At 32.6% G+C, this 26,622-nt stretch overlaps 1 protein-coding gene across 1 annotated transcript in view; it reads left to right on the top strand.

The window, feature by feature from the left end:
• The window catches only part of LOC126747086 (uncharacterized), a 108,662-nt gene that overhangs the window by 5,799 nt on the left and 76,241 nt on the right, over nucleotides 1-26,622 (top strand). The window contains exon 2 of the mRNA XM_050455580.1: nucleotides 12,708-12,882. Within this exon, the coding sequence (XP_050311537.1) occupies nucleotides 12,720-12,882 (163 nt within the window). The 5' untranslated portion in view covers nucleotides 12,708-12,719. The remainder of the gene's footprint in view (nucleotides 1-12,707; nucleotides 12,883-26,622) is intronic.

Genomic DNA, 26,622 nt, shown 5'->3' with positions numbered 1-26,622 from the left:
TCTTGTCTGATACTTAATCATTAAACCTATCTTATCACCAACACCTGAAACTTCTAAGTTTATTTTACTTAAACTTGACCCAATTTTCTTACAAAATTTCTCAGAAATAAAATTACTCTGACTACCGGGGTCAATTAAAACTCTAGCCTGATATAACTTATTATCAATGCCTTTAACGTTTACTAAAGCTGTCAAAAGTAACGGGTAATTAATCTGCCTACCAAGTCCTGAAAACTGAACATTAAAATCACTGATATTCTTATCGTTCTGATATCCGATTACATCAACATCCGCGCTTCGCGCTTCTTGTGACTCAACGACGCCCGCCATCGTACACATAGTCGAAATCGACGCCATCGTTGTTTCTGCCTCCGGTGTACGGTCTGCTATATTTTCTGATACCGCTGCGACGACCGATCTTTCGCCGGTACCACTATCGCGGTCTCCACGATGTAAGAGAAAATTATGTTTTTGGTTACACACAATACACGACCTTTTAGTGCATTGTGGTGTGCTATGATTTGCACCAAAACAATTGTGACATAAATTTAATCTTTTTATTTCATTATATCTGTCAAAAACGGAAAGCCCTTTAAATTTATCACACTGAAAAATTGAATGATCAGCCTTACAAAAATAACACGAAAATTTTCTTTCCTGTCTTGTGGCTACAAAAGAACCCTTTTGTCTAACATATCTCGTGTCCTTTGATACAAATTTCTGTATTTGTTCCCTACCCTGATTTTTATTAATTCTTGTCATTTCTGATTTTTCTAATAAACCGCATTTATCCTTAAGAAAATTATGCATTTCAGCACATGTTGGAAAGTTACCCTGAATCTTATAAGACTCCCATTCCCTTCTCATATGCCCATCAAACTTATTAATCAAAATCGCAATTAAAAGTATATCCCAATTTTCCGTGGATTGATTTAATGCTTGCAAAGATCTAATATTACGATTAAAAGTATCAAATAACCGTCTTAGTTCAACGTACGATTCTTTATTTACATTTGGCGCATCAAGAAGGCCCTGAATATACGTGTCAACAATAAGCCTATTATTTTCGTACCGCTCAACCAAAAGTGACCAAGCAACTTCCCAATTACGCTCTGTAATTTGCAATGAGCTTATTAAATCTGAAGCTTCACCTTTTAAACAACCCCTTAAATACTGTAACCTTTGAACTCTTGGTACTGACTTAATTGTTCAGATCTCTGAGAGCCTCCAGAAATAGAACGTAATTTTTTCTCATATTTTTCAATTGCAGCTTTTGCCTTAGCCACTAGCATAAAAAAATCATCATAATAATCTTTTTCATCAAGCTCATTATTCTTTTCCTGTTCTGTCAAATTTAAAGATTCTAGTAAAAAAGAAATTTCTGATTGTATTTGAGAAAATTCATCGTATCCACCCTCAAACTTACTTAAACGAAATTTTAAATCATTATAATTAATGTCAGTTAAATTTTCTAAATCTGTCTTATCAATACATTTCTGAAATAATGTCAAATGCCTTCTAAGTAAAGCCCTTTTCTGTTTCTGAGCTGCAAGTTCCTTTTTTGTGTCTTCCTCAGACATTGTGTCAAAATTAAATAATTGATTCTTAATTAATTACAAAAATTCAAAAACTAAAAATCACTTGCAGAACAAAACAACAATAAGCGTTTGATAAACTGAGAAATATCAAACCAATGCTACTAAGCGGAAATAAATGGAACTGACTCACCAATCTGCTGCATTCGTCGATGCAAAATTCTGATGTTACAGAAATTACGAACTCGAATTAATTATGCGTTGCACTCACGTCGACGCACTGTCTTTGAGTTTACATAAACGTCGGTGTAAACTCAAACCAAACTGTCCAATTTTAAACTGCGCGGAAATGTCCATTTCCCGCCGGAAACTTAACACAAACTGATAAAAATCTGGGTCGACGGACCAAATTAAATGTAAGGTAATCTTGTCAGACTACCTTATTACTGTCAAAGTGGACTGTATTGGTTTAATTAAAAAACATCCTTTACTTAGGATTACTTTATTAAGCAACAATATAAAAATGCTTCATGTCAGAAGCCGTGTCTTGCTTAAAGTTACTTACTGACTAACTACGTTTTTATATTCAATCGCCTCGTGCACGCAATGTTAAATTAATCTTTAATCTTAAATCTACTACAAAGAATATATTGTGTCTCACTTAAAAACACTACGTTATTATCGTCAAACTGAAAAGTCAGCGTTTTCACTAAATCCGGCGAATGTCTCCTTGAGCGGTATATCTGATGGATTGTTTAGGCTATAATTTTACCAATTATTTTTGTGGTTATTTTTCAATAACGAATACCGAACAGGGACCAAGAGCCTGGGAAGCTGCACTTTTTCAGCAACGTGGCAATTAAGCCTAAAGATTGATTAAGGTCATTGAAATAACAGACATTTTGATATTTAGGCAGCCATGGACCAAATATTATGAGTCACTGATGCAATTGGAAGTTCGAGCAAAGATTAATTGTTACTTCCAAGTTCTTCAGGAAATCTTTGATGAGGTGGAAAAGTTTCTGGTTCGTAGAGGCTTCTTGTAGAATCTGTGTCATTGTTTTTTTAATATTTGGAATCTTTAAGTGCCTATTTACATTATTCCTGGCATTGTGTGATTATTTGATTTATGGGTGTAGACACATGTTGACAAAATAAATACGGTAGAGACTCTAACTGTAAATTGTTTGCGAAAAAAAAATTATTACTGAGGCAGCATTATTAATTCTTTTAACTATAAAATTCTTAAAACGTTCGGCGTAATTAATTGAATTTCGTTTCTTATCCTCTGTGTAATAGGATCCTAGATATATTGAGTATCCTAGAATTATAGAGATATTGATAGTTTTTCAATATCCAGAGATATTGAAAAACTATCAATATCTCTGGGTCTTGTAGCATAAACTTTACCTTTAAAATAACCCCAAAGGTAAAAATCTAAAGTATATTTATATGATAACTAAATTAAAAATCAACTTTATTATTCACAAGTTTTTTATAAAAGGGCATAGCCAAAATGAAGGAGACAGCGTTCACGCAAGAATAGAATCTGAAGTTACAAAATATAAAAAAGCTAATTCCATTTTTGTCCCAGACCAATATGCGGTCATAATTAGACAAGCAAAGAAAAAGGGAAAAGTTATGAGCTTAATGAAATGGGTTTCAGGGACATAATGATCTTTACATAAATATTCCAAAAAACGTCAAATTTACCAATTTGCAAGTGATAAAATTACAAAAAGCAAATCCATCTACTTTGTTTTATAAGTACTCTTATAATGAAGAATCGTTTATGGAAGCCGAAATAATAAATCGTAGAAAAAACATTCAGTTTGAAAATGTGTTGTTGAATCCTGCTTTTATGAAGAAACCAGGAATTTCAGAAGCAAAGAAAAAAGGCTTGCTCGAGTTAATTGAGAAAAAAAAATGTGTTCCAAATTATTATTTAGATTTCTTTAAAAACCTTTAATTGTTTTTATTAATCTTAAGCATTATAGCTAGTAAGATGCTCCTCATGAAATTTTCTATTTTTTATGAACTGTGAAAAATTAATATTATAAGCACAGGTTCTGTTCTATTCAATAAGGAAAAATGTTGGGTTTTATTTTGTTTTAACTGATAAAAATAAAAAGTTTAAGTTGACTTTTTTTATTTATTTCCGCAAAAGCGATATTGTTTTTAAGCCGTTTGTCTGTAAAAGTGTAAAAGCGTAAAAATATCTATAAAATACATTTAAATGCATGTTCTTAAGTCTATAAAAATTAAACAAATTACTACAAACTTATAAAAAATTGTCTAAATATAAGAATAATGTAATACAAATATTTTGTTACAAGTACTTTTTTCTCAAAAACTAAAAAACTTTTAAAATATTGATTTAGTTGCTATAAAAGATAAGAGGTAGTTGCTAATAATAAAAAATAAACAAGACTTAAATATTCATGCGGGTCAAAGTTATGACACATAATGTTACAGAACAAACTTTAAACGGCTCTCCTGGAAAACTACCTTTTTTGAGTTATAACACTCTTCTTCCGTATGATCGATATAATTGGCGCAGTCGGTAGGCTTGTGTCCGTTGGATTGCGCCTAAAAAAGTAGATGCTTCTAATCAATCAAAATTGAGATTAGTAGGTACTTGATTATCGAAACATCAAAGAAAAAACTATTGATTATAGATGGTTCATTCCTAACATAAAAGATATTTTGGATAAATTAGAACTATCCCAATGCTTTACTATATTGGATCTTTCAAGCATTCCATTAGGTTGAAATGGCAGAAAAATCAATACCAAAGATAGCGTTTACAGTAGAAAACGGTCATTTTGAATATACAGTGTGTTTCAAATTCGAATTCTCAACATGGGGATCTCGGAATCTATAAGAGATACGAACATGGTTAAATTGCGGCAAAGTTGAGAGTTTTCAAGCTTAACAATATGCCGGTTAAAAAAAAATTAAAATTACGAATAAACACGAAATTTTGAAAAATCGATTTTAATGTTATTCTGAGCTTATTTCTTATCCGACTGCATTGCCACTTTTTTGGTGCGCATGATGGTGTTTTTAGATTTTTGGAATTTAACCCATTGAATTTTCTAGTGTTGCCCTTGCCGGCCATCTTATAGGACTTTCGATTTTTATGAATACTTGCCCAAACATTCAGGCTAAATTTTTCTTCATTTCTAAATACTTCAGGTTGTTTATGTTACTGTTGTTTGTTGCATGTGATTATAAGAAAAATTGTCAAGAATTAGTGTATATTACAGTTTAATTAGTGGATTTGATCCAAATAAGCAGTATATAGTGCATACTGTGAGTGTAAATTAAGACCACGTCTGGAGAGGTGAATTTCCTTGTTGAAATTTCATTTATTATTTGAGTGCACTTAACCCCAATATGGAATGTAATGTATGTAAACAAAACAAAAATCCATTTTATGGCTATGGCAAACTATGTGGACAGCTAACATCATCGGATGTAAGAGTATTAGAATTGAGTTCAAGAGTTATGAATCTGGATCATTACTCTTGATCTGTAATCGAATTGGTAGTTCGAGAGTGGCTTGATGAAAATTTTCAAGAAAAGTGGATTAGCAGACGTGGTACAATCGAACGGCCTGCGCGGTCTCCGGACCTAACCCCACTAGACTTTTTTCTCTGGGGCTACTTAAAAAGCAAAGTTTATAAAACCCCACCTGAGAGTATTGAGAATTACAAAAATAGAATATTTCAAGAATGCAGAGAAATTAGCGGGCAGACCCTTGCCAGTGTTCGTAAGGAGTTTGAAAATAGGCTTTTTTATTGTCTTGCTAATAACGGCACGCATTTTGAACATTTAATAAAATAAATTTGTTAAACTAATTAAATTTGTTTTTCTACCCTACCGATTTACACTTTAATTGCTTCTTGGTCAATCAATTTTATTTTTTTTTACAAGCATTGATAGCATAATGAATGCCCTTTAAAATAATGTATCACACCATGGGGTAGCCATTTGACATACCAACGTTTGGCGTAAATAAAATATTCATTATTTCTAGACATTTTCGCTAACTATTTGCTTACACATTTACCGATTTCATTTTTTTTGGTACCGTTGAATAGAGAATTTTACGCTGCTTACTATAATCTATCACACGATGGGGGTTCCCATTTGACATATTAAGGTGAGGTTAGCTGGAGGTGAGGAGGTGATTGCCAGAACTTCAGTAAATGCATAATTAAACGTCCCCCTGTATATCTAATTTGACGGTTTTTTTTTTTTTTTTTTTTTTTTTTTAAGAAAGTTATTAAGGGTGGTTTGTTTTGAAATGAAAGCACTGTATAGATATTGTTTTGCCTGTATGTTATTTAAGCTCATAATAATCACTGTACCTACCATAAAAGCATGTTTGTATTTTTGTCTATTTTAGTGACCAGAAAATTGAAATATACGAGTATATTATACTTATCTATATACTAATATTACACAGGGTATTATTTAAATATAAGAATCTAGACAGTTTTTACTTTTTTATATTTATTATACTATGGTGAGTAAATCTACATAAACCCGATAATTATATTAAGTAGATGTAAATCACAAAAGCCGTGATAAGACTACTTTTTTCGCTAGAAATAGAAATTCTATTGGAAATTAAAAGGTGCTCATAAAAATATTTATTCTGTTTCTTCTACTTGAAGAATATAACTTGCATGTCCATTAAATTTATTCCGTTTAATTAGGAAATTGTGTTTGTGAATAGCTACCTACATCTGTGCCAATGTCTAGAAGAATGTCTAAGAATCTACTTTCAGCAAGTTATACACATTTCCTCTTTATGCTGCTAATTTACGACAGTTTGTTAATATTTTTTCTTGCAATAGTTGGATTGGACGGAGAGAGACAATCGAATATCCAGCAATCACCTGACCTTACTCCATTAGATTTTTACCTTTGGGGTTATTTTAAAGGTAAAGTTTATGCTACAAGACCCAGAGATATTGATAGTTTTTCAATATCCAGAGATACTTGAAAAAATGTTTAATTGACAATTTTTCTTATAATCACATGCAACAAACAACAGTAACATAAACAACCTGAAGTATTTAGAAATGAAGAAAAATTTAGCCTGATTGTTTGGGCAAGTATTCATAAAAATCGAAGGTCCTATAAGATGGCCGGCAAGGGCAACACTAGAAAATTCAATGGGTTAAATTCAAAAAATCTAAAAACACCATCATGCAGCACCAAAAAAGTGGCAATGCAGTCGGATAAGAAATAAGCTCAGAGTAACATTAAAATCGATTTTTCAAAATTTCGTGTTTATTCGGAATTTTAATTTTTTTTTAAACGGCATATTGTTAAGCTTGAAAACTCTCAACTTTGCCGCAATTTAACCATCTTCGTATCTCTTATAGATTCCGAGATCCCCATGTTGAGAATTCGAATTTGAAACACACTGTATATTCAAAATGACCGTTTTCTACTGTAAACGCTATCTTTGGTATTGATTTTTCTGCCATTTCAACCTAATGGAATGCTTGAAAGATCCAATATAGTAAAGCATTGGGATCGTTCTAATTTATCCAAAATATATTTTATGTTAGGAATGAACCATCTATAATCAATAGTTTTTTCTTTGATTTTTCGATAATCAAGTACCTACTAATCTCAATTTTGATTGATTAGAAGCATCTACTTTTTTAGGCGCAATCCAACGGACACAAGCCTACCGACTGCGCCAATTATATCGATCATACGGAAGAAAAGTGTTATAACTCAAAAAAGGTAGTTTTCCAGGAGAGCCGTTTAAAGTTTGTACTGTAACATTATGTGTCATAACTTTGACCCGCATGAATATTTAAGTATTGTTTATTTTTTATTATTAGCAACTACCTCTTATCTTTAATAGCAACTAAATCAATATTTTAAAAGTTTTTTAGTTTTTGAGAAAAAAGTACTTGTAACTATCTTGAACATATTTTTTTTTTAATTAGGTATTGTAACAAAATATTTGTATTACATTATTCTTATATTTAGACAATTTTTTATAAGTTTGTAGTAATTTGTTTAATTTTTAAAGACTTAAGAACATGCATTTAAATGTATTTTATAAATATTTTTATCCTTTTACACTTTTACAGACAAACGGCTTAAAAACAATATCGCTTTTGCGGAAATAAATAAAAAAAGTCAACTTAAACTTTTTGTTTTTATCAGTTAAAACAAAACAAAACCCAACATTTTTCCTTATTAAATAGAACAGAACCTGTGCTTATAATATTAATTTTTCACAGTTCATAAAAAATAGAAAATTTCATGAGGAGCATTTTACTAGCTATAATGCTTAAGATTAATAAAAACAATTAAAGGTTTTTAAAGAAATCTAAATAATAATTTGGAACACATTTTTTTTTCTCAATTAACTCGAGCAAGCCTTTTTTCTTTGCTTCTGAAATTCCTGGTTTCTTCATAAAAGCAGGATTCAACAACACATTTTCAAACTGAATGTTTTTTCTACGATTTATTATTTCGGCTTCCATAAACGATTCTTCATTATAAGAGTACTTATAAAACAAAGTAGATGGATTTGCTTTTTGTAATTTTATCACTTGCAAATTGGTAAATTTGACGTTTTTTGGAATATTTATGTAAAGATCATTATGTCCCTGAAACCCATTTCATTAAGCTCATAACTTTTCCCTTTTTCTTTGCTTGTCTAATTATGACCGCATATTGGTCTGGGACAAAAATGGAATTAGCTTTTTTATATTTTGTAACTTCAGATTCTATTCTTGCGTGAACGCTGTCTCCTTCATTTTGGCTATGCCCTTTTATAAAAAACTTGTGAATAATAAAGTTGATTTTTAATTTAGTCATCATATAAATATACAGTGCTAAAATAAATTTGTTTTTATTTTGCCCGCAGCAATTATTATCGGAGTAGAAAACTATATCCAAATCTTCTTCACTCTTATTTGATAAGCTTTCAACGTATTTAAGGATACAGGTACCAATTTCATTGGCCCCACGCAAGGCCTCTCCTTCATGCCACAAGTAGCTGTGTCCTTAATATCAAAGAGAGTGAAATTAAAAACGTGTAATTTGGAGACATAATAAAATGAATTTGCATGACCCGTTGGGCAGGGCAAAACTTTTTGAAGGTCATAGACTACAACTTTTGTATTCGAATTGGTGTTTTGCTTGTCTTTTTCTTTTTCTTCTCGACTAAGCACCTTTTCTCGTAAATGTTCCTGATATTTTTGTTCTAGGTTAGCATTCTGTTCTTGGGTCACTTTTTCATATTCCAAACATAGCTCACACTGATCCTTTTTTGGTACATGAAAGCATAGGTACTCTTCATTAAAAATTTTGCTGTATAGTTGGTAATTGCCGGTTTCTAATTTCTCTGCTTTACACAATTCAATATAGTCTCTATGAAGATCTGATAATGTTTTGCCTCCTTCTATAAATTCGCGTGAAGTATTAGCTCTACAGTAATGAGCTTCGATTCTTGGAATTGACTCAATGTGTGATCTTATTTTAGTTTTGATTTCCTCACTGACTTTTTTGTGGTTGCCATGTTTTCCCCGTCTATCGATATCTATCACTTTTCCTGTTTCACAAACTTTCTGTTTTTTCAGCACCGTTTGGATTGTTCTATTGTTTATAGACAAGGTCGACATAAAAAATGTTTAGCATACTCTCATATTTTTTCCTGAGATTATAAAGAAATAGGCATTGTTTGGGTTTCTCGGATTGGCAACATTACTGTACTTGTATTTGGGAGTAATAGTGGTCATATTTGAGGCTATATACTCCCTTTGTTTTGTTATGTCTCCGAGGTTGTTAAATTCAGAAAAAATTTGTTTACGCTGTTCGGGAGAGATTTTCTCATAACATTTTATTCTACACTTTTCTCCACACGGAGGATGAATGGTTTTCTTTGGTTGTTCTTTCCTAATCCTTATTGTTTCATTTTCCAGCTTTCGTACCTGAGTATAAACGTAAGATTCACCTCTATTTCTTAGAACTTTTGCCCGATTTTTTTTCCAAATCTCTAGTTTCCTTTTTTTCCTACCAATTTTATCCCCATTGTCACTTTGGTTGATTACTTTTCATTTTTTACTTAGTTGAAGATTGCTTCTGTCGTCTTGTGTTTCTTCTGAAGAACTTGACATAGTTGATCTTTTAAATAGGGGGTCTTGAACACTATCATCGGTATCGTAAGGGTTACTTTGTAGGTCTTGATCGGGTTCATCTTAAAAATATCAATATATGAAATAAATGGAATCAAGTTAGGTAAATAAATATTATTAACCTTCACATATTTCGGAAGCCCTTAAATCATTATGTGGCTGCTTATTGTCATCTTCAGATGACGTTTCGTCATCCGATGATGATGACGAAGACTCTGAGGAATCTGATGAACTCGAGGATGAACTACTTGACGCGGAGGGTATGGGACTGGTTTCTCTAAAAATTAAAATAGCTGTAATACCTCATGTAAAACTTTTGTAAGAAATGTCTTTTAATTTATAATGGTTAAAGTACCTAGAATCCTTTTTTCCTTTTCTGTCTCATTAGTCATCGTGTCTGTTACGCTTGAATTTTCATCACCTTAAAATTAATAAGTTTAGGAATAACATTTTAGCAATAATTAACTCAGTTTACCTTGTACTGTTATAGCCTGATTAGGAATAGCAGTGTCACATCGAGGGTTAGAGTCTATAGGATCATCAGAATAATAAAGTTCAATATTGTAACAAAATGAATTTTCCAGAATTTCCTTATCTGTTGTGTCATTCGAAATTGTTTCATTAATTGGAGTTTTAGGAAGATGGGTAAAAGTAATATTATCTTCATCAAGAGACCGATTGTTGGGCGAATTCATACCTGCTTCGGTTTTTGTGCAAGATGTATTAGATGTGTCATAACGGTTAATACTTTTAATGTCAGTAATGTTTTCTTTACCTTCTCGTACATTATCAGTATTCTTATCTTTATTGGGGATACATTGAGCTGATTCAGATAGCGGCGTACTACTTGTAGGGTCATCTCTTTGTGCAACATCAATATTTAACATGCGCAAAATACGTGCACTTCGACTAGATTCTAAGTTTGACATCGTAGCTAAAAAGATAGTATTTTTTTTAGGAAATTTGAAAATAATAGAATTTGTATGCATTTCAGGAAATAAAGCGTTACTTTTAATCCCCGTTTCGCGGGATTAAAGAACTACTTTTAATCCCTAGGGACTAAAAGTAAGGTAGTATTGTTTCAGGTGAAGATGTCATCGTCAATAATATATTTTACCTTATAATTCTCGCTCTGTTTACAAAGTAAATTGTCATAATAATTATTGTTTTCTTTTCAAAGTGCATAAAATAGTGTATAAACCACAGGACTAAAGAAACATTTAATCCCTCAACAAATTTTATTCCTCCCTCCGGTCGGTATATAAACATTTTGCCTCGGGATTAAATATACTTCTTTAGTCCCTTGGTATATAATACACTATTTTTTTAATTTATAAAAAACAAAATAGGTATAAAAAGTTGCATTTCTCCCATCTAAAAATGTTTATTCCATAGTTCATTCCTCTAATAAATGCAAGTTTAATAATTACTTATTACGTACATAGCCTTAATTAAAAGTTAATGAAGCTTATAAAGCTTAGGTAATTAAAATATCAGGTAATTGTTATTGTGACAGCTTATTTTTTTATTCAAGAAGATCCTACTCCAAATTTTTAAAAAATCTAGTCAATACAGTTTCATTTTAAAACAAAACATAACATTAATGTTAATTTCTGCACAAAACCGTTCTAAATCTAAATGTAACTTTATTCGTCATAAAATAAATTAGAGTTTTGCATGTTGTTTTAAGTAAAAAAAGTTACATTTATAAATATAGCTATATTTACAACAAAATAACAGAAAATTATCACTTACCTTTCAATAAGAGGGTTTTATTTGAAGTTATAACTCTTTTGAAAAAAAAAATATGCACAAAACGTTTTAAATTAAAATATAACCCTTTTACCACAGAATAAACGATTTCAGATCGTTGAGATCGTTTATTCTGTGCTTTTACCACAGTCTAAAAGATTGAAATCTATATACTTTGATAGTACCACATAAAAATTCGGCGATAAACTAAGTTGTCGCGCTCTTCCCCGCAGATTCTAGAAATTAGGCCAAAATCGTCGCGTTACATGTTGCCAGATTTATGATGGTATTTGAGTACGAGATACATTTTTTCCCATAAAAATAACCGGTTTTGATAAGTTATTTCTATAGAAAAACCAAAAATTGAAAATTTTGAGTTGTAACACTCTTCTTCAGGATGGTCGATATATTTGGTGATGGAACACTCGTTTCTAAAAATTATATTTAATTTTAAAATACAGAGTGATATGGTAACTAAAATACTGGTATAACAAAGAATGAGCTTAAAACTAAGGATATATTTATAGTTTTATAAAAGCTGATCTAGATGAAAAGTTGCCTCTGAGTAAGAAAATAGGGCGATATAATGTTCATTTAACTATATTCAATATTTTTGTAATAAAATCCTTGCCATTTAAAACATTTAGATGTGCTTATATCTTTAAATATTGGGTAACGCTGCCATTTTATATACATATTTTTTTATAGCCCTTAACTTGTGAAATAATTTTGCTAGAGTTATTTCAATAGGACGCGAAAAATTTAATTAAAATTACAAACTTTTCCTCTTGATTTCTCTTGTTAGGATTATTGATTCGCTCAATACTCTTAACAAGAAATATAAATAAAAAAGAAAAATAACCAATAAACCTCATATATTTGGCAAAAATCATCTTGCTGAGTCTGGATGTGATTGTCAAAAAAACATATTAAGACTTTTACAAAATTTCCTTTTTATTTTAACAGAAAATTTACTTTAATATTTTAGTACAGTCTACAGCACGCATTAATCCAAACAACTTTTCCTCTTGAACCATCACAAAACTGTTTTAAATTAAACGTAATGCCGTGGCTAAATTAATTGGTAACGACCGAATCTGCAGATTATTCACATCTGACCGCTAAAACAATTAAGCATCTCATAGAATCTATAATTCAATTGTCGTTCAGTACCATTTTTAACGTTCGATGTGTCGTTTGGTTATTATTTAACGAAAAAAAAACAAACGCTTTTCAGAGTGTGATCGTCATGTTTTCAAGCAAAGAGCGACCAATTAAAAACGTGAAATTTAAACGACTAGACGAACTGGTCCTACCGAATGCCAAACTCAAGTTCTGCGTGGACCAACTTCAGAATTTGAACTTCATATTCAATAAACGTTTGGAGAGAGATGAGGAGAACTTGGGAGCAGGTGAGTCAATTCACATAATGGTCAACAATTATCATAATTTAAATATTATTGCATGTTGCGTGATCAATTTTAAATTCTGGATTGTACTAGAAAGTACTATGTAATTTCGTCTGTTTTTAAAATTACACTGTTGTTATTGAGAAAATTGGTTTTAACCGAACAGAAAAATTTGCTTCCGAAGCAACACATCATAGATTATTATCTTTAAATTTTTTATATTTATTCGGCGATTTTTTAGTAAATTTTTAGTTTTAGCATATATGGTAACGTATATCAATTAAACTATAGAATATACGAATATCACATACTATTCTGTTTCCAAAGGGGAGAAAATTTCGGCATTTAAAAAATTTAAAACGAGATTTACATATCTAGTTTTTAAGTTCGATTACTACACCTCACATATTTGATGAAATGACGCCGATATCACATACAGTGACCGCCTAAAGTTCCGCATAAATTCGATAAAAATTAGAGACATGATTTTTTGAGAAAACACTCGAACCCGTATATTTTTATTTGAAGTTGCGCATTATTTCACATAAATTTTTGTATACAGGGTGGAGCAAAAAAAGATATGACGTCATCGGTATTTTTTTAAAATGGAATGCTATATTTTTTATTACATTTATGAAATATAGGCGAAATTCCAAGCAAGTTTCGTATAACACACCTTATCTCAAAACTCAACTGTTTCCGAAATATTAATATAATTAAGGTAAAATGAGCATAAAAATAATGTTATAAATACTGCCAATTGTTTCTATTTCCAAGGTTGCTTGTAAAGAATCTCCATTTTCGAATGTCACTGTCAGTTCGAAAATTAATAATTTAACGGAAACCTAACGAGTTGAAATTTTGATGATGCTAGGGTACGGGGATCGAGTGCGCACGCAAAAATAAATAAGTGAACCGTTTAATGCCAAATACCCAAACCATCCTATTTCTCACTCAACAGTTAATCAACAAAGAACCACCTGTTGAAGGTGGTTCTTGACGTGTGCAGGATATAGAACGGCGGGAAGAAATGGTTTGCAGTACCCTAGAACTTGATTCGACACGGTCTACTAGAAGTGTTGGAGAGGAACTGGGAATGAGCAATAAAACTGTTGCTCGTATCTGGAAAAAATATGGGTACAAATGTTTCAAGTATTTAAAAACTCGTGGCGAAGACCAGTGGCGAAGAATGGAATTTTGTGAAACCATAATGGAAAAGGCAAATGAAAACGAATATTTTTTAAAAAATATTTTGTTTTCTGATGAATCTTCTTTTCCATTACATGGCACACAATCCTTCCATTGTTCGTTATTGGTCTTAGGAAAACGAGTACAGAAGTTTTCAGTTTTGTACCCGGTATCCTCAGAAATTGAATGTTTGGGCAGGTATTTTGGGCGACAATGTTATAGGGCCATTTTTTATTGATGGCACTTTAAATGCCCAAAAGTACGTTGAGTTGCTGCAAAACCAAGTTCTTCCTGCCATTCAAATCCTACCTGATGTAGACCGGGGATCGGTTTATTTTCAGCAAGATGGCTGTCCTGCTCATACCGCGGCTAGGGTAAAAGAATTTTTAATTCGCCTTATTAGTGGGACTGGCGTTATTAAATGGCCTCCTAGATCTCCAGATTCGTCTCCAAATGACTTTTATCTGTGGGGTTACCTTAAGCAGATCATTTACAAGCATGAATTTAGTAGGCCAACAAATTGAGAGGAGTTGCTAAATAAAATTGTCGAAGGTTTTTGTTGAAAATTGGCCTATTCCATTTTACCTGAAACTCTTTTGGAGGTGCGAAATAGCTTTTACGATAGGTTAAGTTTTTGTTTAGCGAAAGAAGGCGGTTTATTTGACCCTTTTATTTAAAAAATGATATGTTGTTTATTAGAATTTTATTTCTGATTTTTTATTATATTTTTATCATAGTTGATATTTTATTTTTTATTAGAATAACGCTTTAATTTTCATTATGCAAAACACAGCATATTAGACATTTTAAGATTACAATTCTATGCGGGTTTTACACATTGTCATGTCTGTAAAACCCGCATTAGAATAAATATTTTAAAAATGCCTGGATTTTCGCACAATATTTTGGGACATTTTGTTGCCAAACGACGCAGCTCCCACGAAAGTCAGATGTTTACTAATCCCGTCCCCGGGCCGGCCGGGGCGGTGCTCTGTCGCAGGCACTCGTACACGCGCGACGTTGCAAAATTTCGCCACTATTCGGTTTCCTATAAGTCTGTAACGAACGAAAATACGATCTGTATATCTTATAGTATAATAATGGAACATCATGCACAGGGAAATCTAGAAAAAAGTTGGAAATACATTAACGTGTATAAAACACAATTATTATACCAAGAATTATATACATTAGTACTAAACTGTTTTAGTTTGTGTAAAAAGTTTTCACACTGTTGAAGAATTACTCTGTAAAGTTTCTGGTTAAAGTTTATACAGGGTGATTTTTAAGTTGAGACTTTTTTTTTAACTGTGTATAGAACTCGGTAAAATATTTTTTTTTTCAAATAACTTTATTCAAAAAACCGAAAAATAAAAGAATTGCATTGCCAAAATGTTATAAAATGAGTCCAATACTTCTCTCTAATTTAAATAAGTTGTTCAAAGTTGTCACCATTAACTTCAACACAACGATTTGCTCGACGTCTGTTCCGTAACGGCACGCAATAGAGAAATCGGTTTTTGTCTAACCTATTGCCGCACCCTGCTCAATACGTGCTATTAGTTCTTCTTGTGTGTCGATAGGCGTCTTGAAAACTAAACTTTTCATATGCCCCCACAAAAAAAAGTCACATGGATTTAGGTCTGGCGACCTTGGTGGCCATGCAACTGGTCCATTTCGGCCAATCCACCGATTTGGGTAACTTATATCCAAAAATTCGCTCACTTCTCGTCTAAATTGGGCAGGTGCTCCATCCTGCAGGAGCCACATAGCTTGCCTGATATTCAGTGGCACGTCTTCTAACAAAACAGGCAGATTATTTTGCAAAAAGTCCAAATAAACATCGCCCGTCAAACGGTCTGGTAAGATAAATGGTCCAATAAGTATCCCATTCACAATTCCTGCCCACACATTAGCAGAAAAGCGGTGTTGAAAATTGGTTCTGCGAATTGCATTGGGATTATCAACAGATCAAACATGCGTATTTCGAAAATTGTTAATTTCGTTTCGGGTGAATGCTGCCTCGTCCATGGCTAAAATTTTGTTCGAAAAATGTTGATCATTTTCATGTTGTTGTAGGAACCATTCACAAAACTGAACTCTGCGGGGAAAGTCTTCAGGCAGTAGCGCTTGGACTGGAACGTGAAAGGGATTAAATTGATTCTCGCGTAATGTTGTCCATACTTTTATTTGACTTAATCCGACCTGCCCTGCAACAACTCGAGTACTTGTTGTTGGATCTTCTTCGATGAGATTTAAAATTTGTTCTTCCGTATGAACATTTTTAGGTCTCCTTCCTCTTCCTGCATGCCCTCCACGATGTTGAATTGAATGCCCGTTGAATAAGATTTATGAAACTTCTGGGTGTAGGATGATTCCGCAAAGGAAAGCGGTCTGCGTATAATACCGAAGCAGCAGCAGCACTTTGAAGACACTCTCCATAAATACGCAACATATCCACAAGTTCATTGTTTTCATAACGATGTGGCATTTTTAGGATTTGCAAATTTAAAATTAACAACAATAAACCAAAAGTGTCTAAGACTAACTGATCGGTACAATGCGCGATCGATAATACAAAAATTTGAGCAAAAACTAAACATAAACAGACGATGAAAAACAAACCCATATTCACTTTTTTTATTCTGTATGTCCCTTGTTTTTGAGTGTATCGAAAAAAGTTATTTGAAAAAAATGTATATTTTACCGAGTTCTATACACAGTTAAAAAAAAAGTATCAACTTAAAAATCACCCTGTATAGTCCATACTTGCAGTGGAGTCGTAGATTAAGATAAAATGAAAATCCTGCAGTCTCCCTCCACTTATTTATTTATTGATTCAGTTTATTAAAATTCCCGATAAGTTTCGGACACAGTGGTGTCCATCATCAGGGTATAAAATATTAAAAAATGGTATGAGATATACGCATCAGGGTTTGATTCCATGTCAAAAAAACCCTCTATTTATATTTTTTTTTGTTTTTTTTTAATAAATATTCAATATATTTGTTTAGAAGCTCATTCTATTAAACGCATTTTGAAAACCTTTTTAAATAGCATACAATATACCGAACTTAAACGTTTAACTTTTATGAAAGACTAATTGTATGTTATTAACATGTGATAAACATTCTTGTTAAATGTGAATAACATCAACATAATATTAAATTCCTCAACTTATATCATGCGGACATTTTATCCGATATGTATAGTTGAAGTTCAACTAAAAATGTCTGGTGTCAACCAAAAATAAACGTTTATTTAACTATCGTGTGTCACTTGGGTTATATATATACAGATTTTTTTACATAAAACAGGGTATAACTAGAAAAGCAAGTAAAACCGGAAAATTTCTTAATAGTTTTTGTTGAATTTTCCAGGCATTTGGAGGCATGTGAAGTAATTTTTTTATTATTATTTTAAACGATTGTTTAGTCCAGGCAGTTGAGTCAAGCAGTCGTTCTGGTCCAATAATCACCTCAGAATGGATTCACAGCAAGTAATGGCATTTTCCAGGCATTTGATTTTTAAAAAGTCTTTCCAGGCTTGTGAATTCACTTTTCACTTATTTCTAGTTAACTGTAAGTAATTTTCAATTTTTTCAGGTGAATCGAGTCGTTTTTTCACATTCCAGATACATAAGTCGTAAAAACTTGCAAACCCTTTATGCAATTCTTTCAGTTTCTTTAATTTTCTGAATTTTCCTGTTGATTAAGGCCATTTCAGGAATTTGACATAATTTCTTACAGGAAATATTTCACGTTATTTTAGAACTTGCAGTTTTTTTACCGACTCTTCAATTTCCTTACTTTTCCAGGTGATTGAAGCACTTTCTTCCAGACAATTTAATTAACAATATTTCATGTTATTTCAGGCTTTGTAGTTCAATAATCAGACATTTAAAAATATTCCATTTAGACGATGAATCTATTAAATTTTTCTCTCAAGTTATTTTTCAAGATTTTAAAAACCGTTTTTCTAACTTTTACAGGATATTGAATTCCCTTACATCTCCATATAATTGAAATTATTTATTCCAGGCAATTGGGTCAGCAATACTTCACGTTATTTCAGACCATGCAGTTCAATAGTCATTTTAAGAATTTTAAGAATTAAAGAACTTATTGAATTTTTCTGGATAAGTCAAGTTATTTTCCGGGAATTAAAATCGTTTTTCTAATTTTTTTCAGGCTGTTCAATTCCGTTACGTTGCCAGATGATTAAATCCATTTTTCAGGCACATCAATTAACTAAATTACACGTTATTTCAGGCTCTATAGTCAGTCATCTAAAAATATTCCATTCGGTTGATGAATTTATTCAATTTTTCTCTACAAATCAGGCAATTTTTCAGGAATTTAAAAACCGTTTTTAAAGTTTTCCTGGACGTTCGATTCTCTTACTTCTCCATGTAATTGAAATCCTTTCTTCTAAGCAGTTGGGTCAGTAATACTTAACGTTAGTATAGCTAGTTTTAGGAACTGGTTTAAGAATATAAGGGGCTCTTAAAATCCGTAATAAAAAATCCAGTACTGTATCTAAAAAAACAAACTTGATGATAACAGCTCAAATGCGAAACGTCGGTTTGAAAACGGCACCATCTTGTAAAATAGAGAAAATAGCAATGAGAGTAAGTAATTTATTTTGTTATATCTATTCAAATAGAGTCGTAAAAAAATAGAAACAAAATTGCAAATATTCGTTTTTTTCCAAATATCTTCGTATTTCAAATTTTTAAAATTTCAAACTTTAAAGCACCAAATTGCGCAACTTTGTCTCAATTCAACCGACCTCATATTTCTTCTAGTTTACAAGATCTCAATGGTGAGGCTCGAATTTGGGACACCCTGTACACTTGGTGGGTACCAATTTGACTTTCCAAGATGGCGTCAACTGTCATGTTGACGTGTAAAGATCATGCTAAAAGCCACGCCTCGCAAGAAGAAAAACAGAGGGGTGAACATGATTGACATTTCTATCCATGACATGTTTTTTTCTGAAAATGCATTTAAGCAACGAAACGTTGCCCCAGTAAGAAGTGGTTTCATTTATGTGTTGGACACGATTTGTGAATGTGTTGAATGAATTGTTGCGAATAATGAATGAATTTGTGCGATACCGCGCACAAATTCACATGATTTGTGTATTTTGTGTTATCGGCCACTATGGTCGCGCTGTAGTCCTTTTTGTCCTCGGGTTATATAGTATATAGTTGTAAAATTGATTGTGTATAATTTGTATATGTATATATTGGGCAAATAAAGAAGTTTGATTTAATTTGATTTGATTTAGCTGATTAATTGTATTGGACTTATACTTTTATTTAAACATAATTGATTCAGCAATATTTGACGTTATTTCAGGCCTTGCATTTCAAAACTCCGCCGTCTCATAAAATTTCTATTTAGTCAAAAAATTCATTGAGTTTTTGCTGGACAATTTTTGCAAATTTCAAAAACTCTTTTCTTAATTTTCCAGGCTGTTCAACTCTTTTACTTTTCCAGGTTATTGAACCAATTTCTTCCAGGCAGTTGGATTAGTAATATTTCATATTATTTCAGGTCTTACAGTTCAATAGCCAGTCATTTTAAGAATTTTCCATTTACTCGAAAGACCTATTGAAGTTTTTTGGACGTGTTAAATTATTTTTCATGAATTTAAAAACTCTTTTTTTTATTTTCTAGGTAAATGGAATCATTGCTTTCAGGCATTTTAATATTTAGTAATGTCAGAATTTTCTGTTTAATCAAAAGAATTTATTAAATTTATTCTGAACATTCATTTTTTTTCCTGAAAGTCAAGAAATGTTCTAGAAATATGAAAATTTTTTCTAATTTTTTTATCTTGTTCAATTTCCTAAATTTCTCAAGTGAAGTTGAAGCCGGGCAGTTGAGTCAGCAATATTTCAAATTATTTCAGGCCTTGCAGTTCTATAGTCAGTCATATCAAGATTTTCTATTTAGTCGAGGAATTTATTGAATTGCTTCTCGACAAAACAAGTTATTTTTAAACTCTTTTTTTTTCATTTCCAGGTAAATGGAGTCATTTCTTCCAGGCATTTTAATAGTTAGCCATGTCAGAATTTTCTGTTTAATCAAAGAATTTATTGAATTTTTCCTAAATGTTAGCGCACCGCTAAATCATAATTGTTAAAATCTATTAATCGCGCATGTACTACACATATTTGGTATATTCTGGGCACTTTTACCAGCAAGGTAAAAAGCAGAGACAATTGACTAGCAATCGGGTTAAGAACGACGTGAGTGCCGGATCTAACAATTTTACGAAACCTAAAATAAGGACCTTTTAATTTGTATTTGGTTGTGAGAGCAAGGCTTATGAAGTTGGTAGTTATATAAAGGGACGTCCCTATCTACAGTGAAGACAGAAGACCATTGGTAAGTGCCCTTTACTTCAAACATTTAAAACCATGTGTGTATGTAACGTACAATTCCTTTGAACCATATCATTTACTAAAATACAGTCCACTATTACATTTTCTTATTATATCTTCATGGTTGTGCGTTAACATTTTGGTGCCTTCGACCGTATAAAATAAAAAAAATAAAATAAAAAATTAAAAAATTAAAAATAATAATTGTAGTCTCCAAAACATATAAACAAGTTTTTTTTTTAAAACTATTCTAAAAAATTTACGTAGTGTGTAGTGCAATCCGTACTCCGCTCAAAGCGCTGCGCGCACCGGTACTCGTCATTCGTACGTTTCCGATCCTTTCTGAATGTCTCTCAAAAAACCGATCACCGCTCGTCAGTGACATTGAAATTTAATTTAGACGAGTAAATTATCATCCCGCGGCAGAAATTGTCCCGCGTTTTACTGCATTTCACAGTCTCGACTCCGGTCAATTCGCACCGCGAAGCTCTGAATTTAAGCTTTAGTATAGTGTAGCAGATTTGATCCCAAAACTTATTAATTTTCTTTTCGCGTACTTTTCAAGTGACTTATTTTTATTATAGCCTTAGATTATTGGTTTTGATGGTAATTTAAGTAGGTATAGCTATCAAAAAAAAAAAAAAAAAACTAGGGAAAAATTAAAATAAAAAATTTTTATTAAAGAAAAAAAAAATGTCTTTAAAAAAGGCAATTCAGAAACGAGATGTGCTTACTAATAGCATAGCTGAATGTCATCGTTTCGCTAAAGAGTCTGAAAAAAGTCCGCAATACATGGAGCACTTTAAAGTTAGGTATACCGATTTGGATGAAATTTATGAAAAATTTGGAGAGTACCATAATTCTGTCATTATGGCAATCCCAGAAGATTCTGATGAGGATTATAAAACTCAAGACAAAATTCAGAAAGATGTTGTGAAGAATTATTACGAATGTAAAATGATTTACAACAAACTTTGCTTGCAAACCGATCAATCTTCTTCCAATGTTGTTCGAGTTGAATCAAATGCTAAATTGCATAAATTAAGTGTGCCTACCTTTAAGGGTGATCCGAAATCTTGGCCAACATTTTTTGATTTGTATAACCAAATTGTTCACGACAATGATAACATAGGCAATGTTCAAAAACTACAGTATTTATTTTCTTTTCTTGAAGGAGAGCCTTTGAAACTGTTAACAGGCATTGCTATCACAGATGATAACTATAATATCGCATACAATAAATTAATTAGTCGCTATCAAAATAAACGGCTTATGGCTTCTAATGCAATTCATGCAATAATGTCAGTTACACTAAGAAATGACAGCTCGAAAGAACTAAGAAATTTGATTGATACATTTTCAGAGTCTTTAGCAGTCTTGAATGCTCTCGGATTTCAAACAAAAAACTGGGACTTTTTACTGTTTTTTATTCTATTAGAGAAGATAGATATACCTACAAGAACAAGTTTTGAAATAGAATTTAGTCAAGTTGAAATTCCAAAATATGAGAATTTATATTTATTTTTGGAAAATAAATGTAAAGCTTTAGAGTCTTTGCAACATTCTATATCTAATAAATCTAACAAATCTTATTTTCAGCCAAATACCAAACAAAATATATACCCGAATTTCAAATCCAATAATAAACCTGCTACTGCCTTTTCAGCCTACGTATCTAATAACAATGCTTTACCTAATCCTAACATTAAGTGTTTTCTTTGTAATGCCTTACATGTACTTACAAAATGCACAAAATTCGCAGAACAAAATTCGCAAGATCGCCTTTCATTTGTTAAGCAGAAGAAACTTTGTTTAAACTGCTTACACCCATCTCATTCTGTTCAAAATTGTTCTTCAACATATCGTTGTAAGACATGCAATGGTAAACACCATACATTAATTCATATGTCTAAAAATATTTCTGAACCTAATGCTTCAAACCTACCCTCTTGTTCTACTACTAATTCTGCCACAACCCACCAAACTAACGATAATCTAAATACCCATTGTGGTAATACCTTTGCTATTCAAGGTACTGTTCTTCTAGCTACAGCTGTCGTAGAGATAATGGATGGTAAAGGGAATTATCAACCCATAAGAATTTTAATTGACAATGGCAGTCAAAATTGCTTTATCTCAGAAATCTGTCTTCGCCGTCTTGGTCTTCCAAGGCGTCAATTTACAACCTCAATTTTTGGTTTAAATCAAATGTCATCCTTCACTTCAAAGGGCATAGCTCATTGTACCATAAAACCAAAGTGGAAAGTTAATCCTTTATTGTCCTTTGAAGCCATTGTTGTACCACAATTATGCTCGAACATGCCTTCATTTACTTTACAAAACGATGAATGGAAACACTTACAAGGGCTTGAATTTGCTGATCAATCCTATTATATTTCTAGTCCAGTTGATTTACTATTAGGGGCCGAAGTTTTTACTGAGATACTAAAAGAAAAGAAAATTGTTGGCCAAGTTGGTCAGCCTACGGCTATTGAGACCGTCTTCGGTTGGATTGTTTTGGGTAAAGTAAACAATAATTCTTGTCCCTCGAAAACGACTTCTTATTTTCTTCACAACTCAGAAGCTCAACCTCTTGAGTTAATAATGACCAAGTTTTGGGAACTTGAAGAAATCCCTTCCGCTCCTTTAATTTCAGGGGATGATCAAAGGGCTGAGTTGATCTTTAGCCAAACTGTCAAACGGACCTCTACTGGTCGGTTTATGGTATCCCTTCCTTTTAAAGAATCGGAACCAGACCTAGGAAATACTTATCCTCAAGCCCTCAGAAGATTTTTACTTCTTGAATCCCGACTTATGAAAAATCCTGAATTATACAATTCTTACTCAGATTTTATAAATGAATATATTCATCATGAATATATGACTCTTATTCCATTTAACTTGCCCAAACCAAATATTTCGTGTTATTTGCCACATCATTGTGTACTAAAACCGGATAGTATTAGCACTAAACTCCGTGTTGTTTGGGATGCTTCGGCAAAGGGTCCTAAAGGTCTTAGTCTTAATGACACTTTGCTACCTGGTCCTAAATTACAAAACGATTTGAGTTCTTTATTACTTATTTTCCGTCTTTATCCGATAGTTTTCATAGCCGATATAAGACGCATGTTTTTACAAATCCTGATAACCCCGGAACATAGAAAATTTCAAAGAATCTTGTGGCGATTCTCAACAAAGGATCCAATTCGCGAATATGAACTCAATACAGTTACTTTTGGAGTGTCTAGCTCACCTTTTCTTGCCACAAGGACCCTTAATGAACTCGCAGAACGCGAAAAGGAAAACTTTCCCAATGCAAGTCGTATTTTAAAACAAAATACATATATTGACGATGTTCTCGGATTTAGCCCTTCTATTTCTTCAGCCCTTGATCTTCAAAGGGAGCTAATCAACTTATTGAAATCTGGTGGATTTCAGTTGGCCAAATGGGCCTCAAACTGTCCAGAATTATTAGCTGCAGTCCCTGAATCTGACCGCCAAATGTCTCTTTCTTTTGACAAAGAACAACCAAATTTTATCAAGGTTTTAGGCCTTCAATGGCATCCAAAAAGTGACATTTTACTTATCAATACAAACCACATGAATCTGAATGTACAAAACGTACTATCTTGCAGGTCATAGGAAGAATATTTGATCCTTTAGGTCTTCTTTGTCCTATTTTATTATTAGCTAAATACATTATGCAACAACTATGGCTCTTAAAAATAGATTGGGATGATACTCCTCCAGAACCTCTAGTAAAGTTATGGACCGAGTTAAAATCTGAACTTCCCCTGTTATCAGAGTTTAAACTTCCAAGGCAAATTAGTCTTGCAAACAGATCTTGTGACATCATAGCCATATGTGATGCGTCTAACAAAGGTTACGCCGCAGTAGTTTATTTTCGAGTAGAAGGTGGTAATCAAATTTCTGTATCTTTGGTTTGCGCAAGGTCTCGAGTAGCACCAATTTCAAATCGTCAAACTCTAGCTCGATTAGAATTACTAGGCGCGGTTCTTTTAAGCAATCTGGTGAGTTTTGTCACACACACCTCTTCTACTCATATTACCATCAATAATATTTATGCCTATACTGACTCCCAAATAGTTCTTGCCTGGTTAAACTCTCCTCCAGAGAGATGGCAGACCTTTGTGGGAAACAGAGTAAATCATATACAAAAAATAATCCCCTCTTCATCTTGGTATTATATTCCATCAGCTATTAATTCAGCTGACTGTGCTTCCAGAGGCTTAACAGCTTCTAAATTGATCTATCATGATTTGTGGTGGAAGGGCCCTGCTTTTCTTTGGCATCCAAAAAGTAGTTGGCCCGATAGTGTAAGGGATCTTCCAAAAAAGGATTTTAGCGCTGTAAATATGGAGGAAAAACGCAAGGTTTTTACTACGACTGTTGAGAATCATACTTTGGATCTTCTTATCAATAAGTTCTCGTCATTACCTAAAATTCAACGCATTTTGTCATATTGTCTCAGAGTAAAAATGAATTTTAAGAAAAATACTACAAAATTGTATAAAAATCCGAGTCCAGATGAAATGTGGAAGTCTTACTCTGTCTTAATTAAACATGTCCAAACTTCGTCATTCCCTGATCTTATTTCTAAACTAAATAAAGATGTTCCTATTCCAAAACCTTATCGAAAACTTTCACCATTTATTGACAAGGAAGGAATGCTGCGTGTGGGTGGACGTCTTCAAAATTCAGACTTACCCTACTCTGCCAAGCATCCTCTCCTATTACCAAAAGTTCATCCCTTTACTAACCTAGTTATTGAGTATACCCATAACCAACATTTGCATCCAGGCCTAAAAACCCTCCATCATTTATTACTACAACAATTCTGGATCATTTCTGCTAAACATGTCATACAAAAATTATTATCAAAGTGTTTACTTTGCTTTAAAATAAAACCAAAACCATATCAGCCCCCTCCAATGGGAAATTTACCATTTCATCGAATCAATCAGTTAAAGCCATTTTCTCACATAGCAATCGACTTTTGTGGTCCGTTTTATGTAACTCCCTATCGTTACCGCGGTGCAAAGGTTTTTAAGTCATATGTTTGCGTTTTTGTTTGCACAATATACAAAATTATTCATCTGGAACTTACAACGACCTTATCTACAGAAGGATTTGTATCGGCTTTTCGCCGATTTATTTCACGACGTGGCACTGTAACTGATTGCTGGAGCGATCAGGGCAGTAATTTTATAGGTTTTAAAAATCAACTTGTAGAATTTTCCAAGGAAGCTTCAGAGAAACTTTTAATTCGTTGGCACCTTGGGCCTCCTCTTTCACCTCATTTCAACGCGTTGGCAGAATCGGGAGTTAAGAGTTTTAAATCCCATTTTTTAAGAGTGGTTGGAGACCAAAAACTGACTATTGAAGAAATGTCAACTTTAATTTGTCAAATCGAGGCCATTTTAAATTCACGTCCTCTTACGGCACAATCTACAGATCCTAATGATCTCTTACCCTTAACACCTTTTCATTTTCTAACACTCGAGCCTCTAAACTCTGGAATCCCAGACCCCGATTTAAGTCATTTGAATATAAATAGACTGTCTAGATGGCAACTTATACAAAAATTACACGCTGATTTTTGGAAGAGATTTTCTTTCGAATACTTAAACACCCTGCAACAGCGCCACAAGTGGTCAAATCCGTCTACTCCAATAAAACTTAATGCTTTAGTTTTGATTCAGAGCGATTTAAAATCGCCACTAAAATGGCCTCTCGGTCGCGTTATTGAACCGCATCCCGGTGAAGACGGACAAATTCGCGTTGCAACGGTTAAAACTTCAGTGGGCAATTTTAAGAGACCAGTTATTAAACTGTGTCCTCTTCCTGAAAATTAACAATTTAATTAGTCTATAAGTCTTACCTATTGAATTTGGGAATTTAATAGGGAATTTTCAATAGGTAATTTCAGAATTTTATTTTTATATTTTTAGTTTTACATAGATATACAATATGCTGGTGTTTGTTGTTTATTTTTCTGTTCGAGAGTATATTTTTTCCCACTGAAAACACTGTGTGTTTTGGCGGCCGATAATGTTAGCGCACCGCTAAATCATAATTGTTAAAATCTATTAATCGCGCATGTACTACACATATTTGGTATATTCTGGGCACTTTTACCA

This window comes from Anthonomus grandis, chromosome 18, assembly GCF_022605725.1.
Source record: "Anthonomus grandis grandis chromosome 18, icAntGran1.3, whole genome shotgun sequence".
Lineage (NCBI taxonomy): Eukaryota > Metazoa > Arthropoda > Insecta > Coleoptera > Curculionidae > Anthonomus > Anthonomus grandis.
The sequence above is the reverse complement of the archived record's forward strand: the minus strand, read 5'-3'. Positions and strand labels throughout refer to the sequence as shown.